General features: G+C 40.5%; 2 protein-coding genes and 1 long non-coding RNA gene across 3 annotated transcripts; 1 reads left to right on the forward strand and 2 right to left on the reverse strand.

The window, feature by feature from the left end:
* The first annotated feature begins 879 nt into the window (after positions 1-879).
* Positions 880-2,679, forward strand: LOC117186327. The gene is made up of 2 exons (XR_004471432.1): positions 880-1,902; positions 2,059-2,679. It is a non-coding gene; the product is annotated as an uncharacterized LOC117186327 (long non-coding RNA).
* On the reverse strand, positions 2,358-3,310 carry LOC117186326 (1,2-dihydroxy-3-keto-5-methylthiopentene dioxygenase). The gene is made up of 5 exons (XM_033386958.1): positions 3,124-3,310; positions 2,973-3,050; positions 2,793-2,920; positions 2,636-2,729; positions 2,358-2,573 (listed from the first exon to the last, which is right to left on the reverse strand). The coding sequence occupies exons 1-5, from the start codon at positions 3,247-3,249 to the stop codon at positions 2,436-2,438; spliced, it is 564 nt and encodes a 187-aa protein (XP_033242849.1). The 5' UTR covers positions 3,250-3,310; the 3' UTR covers positions 2,358-2,435.
* A 97-nt stretch (positions 3,311-3,407) lies between these two features.
* LOC117186667 (ankyrin repeat and MYND domain-containing protein 2-like) lies at positions 3,408-7,890 on the reverse strand. Its single transcript, XM_033387707.1, has 6 exons — positions 7,867-7,890; positions 6,887-7,105; positions 6,475-6,823; positions 4,601-4,794; positions 3,765-4,460; positions 3,408-3,700 (listed from the first exon to the last, which is right to left on the reverse strand). Exons 1-6 carry the CDS (start codon positions 7,888-7,890, stop codon positions 3,464-3,466), a joined length of 1,719 nt encoding a protein of 572 aa, XP_033243598.1. The 3' UTR covers positions 3,408-3,463.
* Between the last annotated feature and the right edge of the window lie 135 nt (positions 7,891-8,025).

Below are 8,025 nucleotides of genomic sequence, written 5' to 3' on the forward strand. Positions count from 1 at the left end.
ATTTTGTATATTCCATTTATTCTAAATAGGTAAAAAACAGAAGATAACAATTTTATTATATTTAATTTATTGTTTTCGCGGCGTGCCCAGAGTGGGAGGAAAAAAATAGTTACTCCACGTTTGGAAAATTTCGGAAAATATTGTTGTGGCCGCGGCCGGAGCAAAAAAAAAAAGGTTAAAGGCTGCTCTCTATATACTTATTTAGTTGTATTTTCTTTACAACGACGCGCAGCAACCGCTCGGTTCAAAAAATTTTGAGAATTTGATAATATGTGGGTAGTGATGTAAAAACACATCGAGCATCGATGTTTTTTGCCGATATTTACCGATGTTTTCCGGTGTTTTTGCCTGTACCGATGTTGAGCGATGCATCGATGTTTTGCAAAACATCGATCAATTAATTTAAAATCTGTAAGCAGCAACGCAGCAATACCAAAGTAAGTAAACATATTTGACTTAAAATGAATCAAATTTACTATAGATGGTATACATTTGTTTAAATATGAAACTGGGAACGCCAGTTTGAAACATCGGTCATACATCGATGCATCGAAGAATCAATCCGACGTATCAATCCAACATCGATACAATATACCGTCCGACCCTCAGAAATATACCGAAACATACCGCCTCCTTTTCAAAATATACCGTAAATATACTGACGAATTCAAGTTCTATTTTACATATTCCTCGTTTTCGATATTCCGACGAATATTACTAGCTATATAGAACATTTAGCCATGCCCACATAATTTTATCCGATTGATAAATCACTTTCCTACAAGAATGGTTAAATTTAAGTTCTCATCTTTATTGGATTGTTCAAAAAAGGGTCAACAACCATGCTCACAAAACTAATGTTTTTACATGGTAATTACACGCTGACTACACATGTTCTACATTTTTATGTAATATTCAAAAGTGACACCTGAAACGCGTACGTTTAGACGTTTTTTCATATAAGCCCAATGGAAGCGCCAGTGTGAAAACCGTCCGTTATCCACTTTTGGACATGTATTTTTTCCGACATTTTTGAAAAGCTTAGATTTTCACAGCAAACGATCAGAAACTCGATGTTGTTCCCGAATTAGAATTCGATGTGGCCTGGGACATGGCTCTATGTGACATATCTACATTGGTGCATGGGGCAAGAGGGTGAGGCCATATAGCGTCCTTGATACGATATACGGTCTGACTCTCAGTAATATAATGGAATATACCTTCTCATTTATTAATATACCGTAAATATACCACCCTACTTAAGCAAGTAAGCCGCGGACTATTGTATTGTATATTCTTATATCCTTCCATTTACTTACCAACCAAAATTTCCACGATATCTTTCATCTGAACTTCCAAAAATTTAATCATATTCGTGGAGTGTATTGTAATACCCACTGTTTAATCGTTCTCTATCCATGATCGGAAATCATTTTTCTCGATTTGGACATTCTGTCCAATGTAACTGGATATCTGGGCCCCTCAGCCCGGAACACAAAGTTTTATCCGAGTAATAAATCAATTTCTATACAATACTGGCTAATTTGAACGATCCACTTTATTAAATAGCTCAGAATATTAGGTTTCAACAAAAAAATCCTTTTTTTACATGGCAACTACACGGTAACTACACACTTGCCACATATCAACAACATATTTACGGAGTATGCTTTTTTATACAACCATACAAACCATAAGCTGCAAAATTGCGTTGAAAAAGCTTTCACTTGTGTCTGCATTCATTGAACCCTTAACTCTGTAATATCTTTCCCTAGGGTAAGCGGAATGAAGCTCATTCCGTTGCTATGTTTCGGGACACTGCTGCTATCAATACTATCGACTAGATAATCGCTAGCACTGCGCGCCAAAGTGGAATTTTTTGAATGTGAATAAGTGACAAGGGTATGAATGAAATCCAGTGGAATAAATTGGGAAAAACCATATCTATCAGATTGCCGAACGGATCATTAATAAAGCCAGAACGAACATATGAAATTGCAAATAATTTTCCCCTTAAACGCGCCTACCCATTCTTTCACTCTCTCTGTCTCTTCGTAGAGCATGTTGCGCCCCTGGCGGAGGGAAGCGAGATAGCAGCAAAGCAGGTGTTGGTGTGAGAAGTGAAAAAGAGAGAGACAGACGTAGCGGAATAACTAACCATCGGGGTTCCTCTCCTTCTCTCTATGTGTTTTATGTTAAAGAGATCCCCCTCACCAGAGTATCCATCAAATTAATTCGTCCCGTTTGCAAACAGCGAAACAGAGGGATGGAGAGTATGCGGCAGTCATCGGCTCCGAGATTCATTCCGGGACTTTCTTATATTCTCGCTTGTGGCAATTAAAATTTTTTTAAACCAGTAGAATTTTAGTTGAAGGTTTAATATTTATACAAATTTAAAAATACACATAAGTTGGTATATATGTATAAAATGCACATTAGACCTGGTTTAATTGCACAAAACTCTCAGCTTGATGCTTCAGGTAGGACTTGCGGCAATCCAAATCATCTGCGGGACGATTATGTGGGGTCCAGACGGGTTCTCCAACGAAATACCGACGGGCTTTGATAAAGTTCTATGGGGATACGAGAGTAACGATTAGAAAACAATAATTTTGCCATAAGGAATGCAATTTACATTAGAGTCCAACGTGAAACGATGGTAGATACCCGCCGGAATAATAATCAAATCTCCTTTAACCACTTGTATTCTCAGCCACTGCTCCTCGTTGCTGAAACGACGAAAAATTACCATTTTGAGCAAATTCCGAATAAACAGTCGCTAGATAACCTACTCGCGGACATCGAAGTAGCCCGATCCATCCAATACCAAACGTATCTCCTCGTCCGTATGCAGATGTTCCGTAAAAAAGTTCTTCAGCTTATTGGCGTAGTCCGGAAGGCACTTCTCCGAGCAGGTGATCTGCAACGAAGAGGAGATTAACAGGTGCTCTCTAAACGGACTCAGATCTTGCCTCATCATCGTAGGTATAGCCACGTTTGGCCCGCAGCTCCCCTAGAATCGCGTCGTTTTGGTAATCGTCAGCGTTGATCTGCCGGAAAGAAACGATCGTTTAAGATAAGCTTACTTCAAGGTCAGTCCAAAGTAAATGGAATCACACATGCCTTGAAATATTCCACGCCCGTCTTCTGGTACAGTTCAGGAAGCTCCAGATAGTCCGGCGGACTGCGATGATGCTCCAGTCGCTGATCGGTCTCCTGCTCGTCGTCCATAAACCATACTTTCACCATTTTTTAATAATAAATATTTATTTCTTGATTGTCCTCTTAACATGAGCAGTGCTCTAAAGCAGAGAAATCCGTCAGTGCTGTAAAACTCTGCGTGGTAGCAGGTCTGTTAGGAGTAACATTGGTCTGTAAATTTGAATGAATAACAGATGTGTAAGAGCTTCATGTTTTTATAGTAAATATATTTCCATTAAAAAAGAAACACTTGACATAGCGATTACGCCGACAGCTTGGATAGCTGCTCCTGCAGCTCTGAGGTATCAATGGGCCCCTTCGACTGGACCTGGGTCGTGGCTCCAGCCAGCGAGGCGGCCAAGAGTCGGGCACAGCTCTTCTTGTGCATGAACCAGTGCAGACGCTGGCACTCCCGATCGCAATACTGCACCGCCTTGCACTTGGAGCACTTCTTGTCAGGCTTCTCTTGTCCACAGGTGCTGCAGTAGCTGGTTTCGTCCTGCAAAATGCCAAATGTTGAGCGATTGGAATGCTTTTCAATGAGAACAACAGATAAAACCCACCACAAAGCCGCGCATTCCGTTGATGGCATTGCGGAGGATAACCAGTGCCGGCGGGGCATCCTTGCCTCCAAATTGGGTGGCTATCTGCCTGAAGATGGTGCACTCCCGCACGGGAAACTCCCGCGCACACTCCCTTAACGTGTACTCCACGTAGTCCAGCTGGCCCTGTTCGTTTTCCTTAAGCACCCGCTTCACGAACAGCTCGATAAAGTCGTTCTTGTTTACCTCCGGCTCGCCTCCGCCAGTCTTCTCCTTGTGTTGCGCCTTGAACTGCTCCTCACAGCGGATCAGCTCTGCCACGATCCAGCCCTGGTAGTGGAACTTGAAGGCCAGAAGCTCGTTCATGTCGTGTGTCTTCTGCATCTCCTTCTCGCACATTAGTGCCAGGGTTTTGCGCAGGTTGCTCAGTATCCTGAGAAGTCCTAGGGACTGGGCGTTCAGTGCGATTCTCACGGGATGCAGATTGATTTCGATGACAAAGGTGTGAAAGGCTGATAGCAGCGCAGGCGGAATTAACGGCTCCGTTTGCTGGCCGTGCGCCTGTGTGTAGTACTCCAGTCCAGATCGGGTAATATAGTTGTTAATTGTCTCCACGCAGGCATGGTTTCCACGAAGGCGGCCATCTGTGAGGCGGTGCGCGAGACGCTGTTGATGCTGCTCGGATTGATGCCGGCATCCAGCAGCTGGCGGCACACGTCAGTGCTGCCGGACAGGGCCGCAAAGTGCAAAGGTGTATAGTCGGCCCCATGCTGATTCAAGTGGACATCGGCGCCCTGTTGGGGGAAAAGGGTGGTGTTTGGGAGATCATTCCGCTACTGCGATGTGGACAAACTCACCATGTCTAGCAGTATTTGCACAGCCTCTTTGTTGCCTTTGAAGCTCGCACACGCCAGAAGCGACATGCCCGTGTCGTCCACAAAGTTAACGTCCTTCAGCTGGCTGAACAGCTGCGTGAACCCACTCTTGTCATTCTTGGCTATGCGCTCCAGCAGCAGTTGTATATCGTCCAGTTGGGAGCTCTTGCTGTACGCTGCCATATCGAGTGGGGTTTATTTCCTATTTGCAAGGATTTTAGTCAGAAAAATGAACAAAATTGAAGGAAAATTCACGGTTTCCAGCGTGCAGTAGAAATAGCGATGGGATGTAAGAAGTGCGATAGTTCAGAGCCTTACAGCACTGTTTCTATTTAAAAGTATTGATATATGTGATAGATGCATCAACATCTCAAACTGCCGCGAACATTCGAAAACTTAATATTTTTCACGGCAGTAAACGAAATAATATGTTCACCGTAATTGATTTTTAATCAGTGATTTTTAAACAGTATTATTAGCTAGCTAAGACTCTCATCTCTGAAAATATAATTTTATGAAGAATAAAATATTTCGAATGGTGGGAATTGATGAGATTTTTGTCCTATTTTGTATATTCCATTTATTCTAAATAGGTAAAAAACAGGAGAAAAAGTTATACAAAAAAAAACAATGGAACAGAATTTATAGTTACTAGATTGTATGTTTATGTCGTTTATGATTTTGTATCATAGTTTTTTTTTTCAAAATAAAAAAAGACGAAAATTTGAGCAGTAGGAACGATTACTGTATTACGTTTTTTTTTGGCAAAAACATCCAAAGCAATCGCCGCAGCAGGAATACAAGTCAAGTATTTAAAACAAACCAGTCAAGTAAAAAATTGATTCATTAATCGGATAAAATTATGTGGGCAGGGCTTAATGTTCCATCTAGCTAATAATATTCCACGGAATATAAAAATCGAGGAATATGTAAAATAGAAATTTAATTCGTCAGAATATTTACGGTATTTTTAATACTTTTCGGCATTTTTAGAAGTCAGTATTGATCCGATGGTATATTTACGGTATATCGGTATATAATGGTATATTTTGTCAATATTCATCAATCTAATCAATTTCATTTTCGACGGTATATAGAAATCCAATAAAAGCAAGTATTTAGAAAAAGCCAGTCAAGTAGAAAATTGATTCACTAATCGAATACAATTATGTGGGCATGGCTTAATGTTCTATCTAGCTAATAATATTCGACGGAATATCAAAAACGAGGAATATGTATGATGGAACTTGGATAATTCGTCAGTATATTCACGGTATATATTTAAAATGATACAGTATATTTTGGTACATTTCTGAGTGTCAGACGATATATTTTATCAATGGGTCTGCGGGCACACTGACGGTCACAAATTTTTTGGCCCGGGACAACAATTTTTTTTTTCTGAATTCAGAAAAGTCCGTTGATATCCACATTGTTTGCTGCGCGCGTTCGTCCAAGAATTAATAAATAAAATAGGTTCAATAAATATACGTTGGGTGCTCAAAAAAATTTGTCCATGCACAGAATAACAATTTAAGCAATTGATTTTGAAATTGTCGCGTCGTTGGCGCCGGGCTGTGTATCGTGTGTGTGTTTTTAAATATTTTTTTTAAATATACATTTTGTGAAAACATTGAAAATCCAACCATGCCATTGGCGCCGCTGCGCTAAAGTCTATCAAACACAGATTACGCGAAAGGTGGTGCAAAAAGTGATAAGCTGCTAAAAATTCCAATGCAGAAGAAACTCTGGATTGGATATAAATAAGAGAAGTCGTTCATGTCGTGTGTCTTCTGCATCTCCTCGCACATTAGTGCCAGGGTTTGCGCAGGTTGCTCAGTATCCTGAGAAGTCCTAGGACTGGGCGTTCAGTGCGATTCTCACGGGATGCAGATTGATTTCGATGACAAAGGTGTGAAAGGCTGATAGCAGCGCAGGCGGAATTAACGGCTCCGTTTGCTGGCCGTGCGCCTGTGTGTAGTACTCCAGTCCAGATCGGGTAATATAGTTGTTAATTGTCTCCACGCAGGCATGGTTTCCCACGAAGGCGGCCATCTGTGAGGCGGTGCGCGAGACGCTGTTGATGCTGCTCGGATTGATGCCGGCATCCAGCAGCTGGCGGCACACGTCAGTGCTGCCGGACAGGGCCGCAAAGTGCAAAGGTGTATAGTCGGCCCCATGCTGATTCAAGTGGACATCGGCGCCCTGTTGGGGGAAAAGGGTGGTGTTTGGGAGATCATTCCGCTACTGCGATGTGGACAAACTCACCATGTCTAGCAGTATTTGCACAGCCTCTTTGTTGCCTTTGAAGCTCGCACACGCCAGAAGCGACATGCCCGTGTCGTCCACAAAGTTAACGTCCTTCAGCTGGCTGAACAGCTGCGTGAACCCACTCTTGTCATTCTTGGCTATGCGCTCCAGCAGCAGTTGTATATCGTCCAGTTGGAGCTCTTGCTGTACGCTGCCATATCGAGTGGGGTTTATTTCCTATTTGCAAGGATTTTAGTCAGAAAAATGAACAAAATTGAAGGAAAATTCACGGTTTCCAGCGTGCAGTAGAAATAGCGATGGGATGTAAGAAGTGCGATAGTTCAGAGCCTTACAGCACTGTTTCTATTTAAAAGTATTGATATATGTGATAGATGCATCAACATCTCAAACTGCCGCGAACATTCGAAAACTTAATATTTTTCACGGCAGTAAACGAAATAATATGTTCACCGTAATTGATTTTTAATCAGTGATTTTTAAACAGTATTATTAGCTAGCTAAGACTCTCATCTCTGAAAATATAATTTTATGAAGAATAAAATATTTCGAATGGTGGGAATTGATGAGATTTTTGTCCTATTTTGTATATTCCATTTATTCTAAATAGGTAAAAAACAGGAGAAAAAGTTATACAAAAAAAAACAATGGAACAGAATTTATAGTTACTAGATTGTATGTTTATGTCGTTTATGATTTTGTATCATAGTTTTTTTTTTCAAAATAAAAAAAGACGAAAATTTGAGCAGTAGGAACGATTACTGTATTACGTTTTTTTTTGGCAAAAACATCCAAAGCAATCGCCGCAGCAGGAATACAAGTCAAGTATTTAAAACAAACCAGTCAAGTAAAAAATTGATTCATTAATCGGATAAAATTATGTGGGCAGGGCTTAATGTTCCATCTAGCTAATAATATTCCACGGAATATAAAAATCGAGGAATATGTAAAATAGAAATTTAATTCGTCAGAATATTTACGGTATTTTTAATACTTTTCGGCATTTTTAGAAGTCAGTATTGATCCGATGGTATATTTACGGTATATCGGTATATAATGGTATATTTTGTCAATATTCATCAATCTAATCAATTTCATTTTCGACGGTATATAGAAATCCAATAAAAGCAAGTATTTAG

The sequence above is a fragment of the Drosophila miranda genome, chromosome XR (assembly GCF_003369915.1).
Source record: "Drosophila miranda strain MSH22 chromosome XR, D.miranda_PacBio2.1, whole genome shotgun sequence".
Lineage (NCBI taxonomy): Eukaryota > Metazoa > Arthropoda > Insecta > Diptera > Drosophilidae > Drosophila > Drosophila miranda.

Coding starts and splice junctions, on each gene's coding strand:
- LOC117186326 (XM_033386958.1), bottom strand. CDS start 3,249: ATGGTGAAAGTATGGTTTATGGACGACGAGCAGGAGACCGATCAGCGA. Junction 2,921..2,972: donor GCTATACCTACGATGATGAG/GCAAGATCTGAG, acceptor TCTTCGTTGCAG/ATCACCTGCTCGGAGAAGTG. Junction 2,574..2,635: donor GTTTCACGTTGGACTCTAAT/GTAAATTGCATT, acceptor GTATCCCCATAG/AACTTTATCAAAGCCCGTCG.
- LOC117186667 (XM_033387707.1), bottom strand. CDS start 7,890: ATGCCGAAAAGTATTAAAAATACC. Junction 7,106..7,866: donor CGAAAAGTATTAAAAATACC/GTAAATATTCTG, acceptor CCTTGCAAATAG/GAAATAAACCCCACTCGATA. Junction 6,824..6,886: donor TGCAAATACTGCTAGACATG/GTGAGTTTGTCC, acceptor TTCCCCCAACAG/GGCGCCGATGTCCACTTGAA.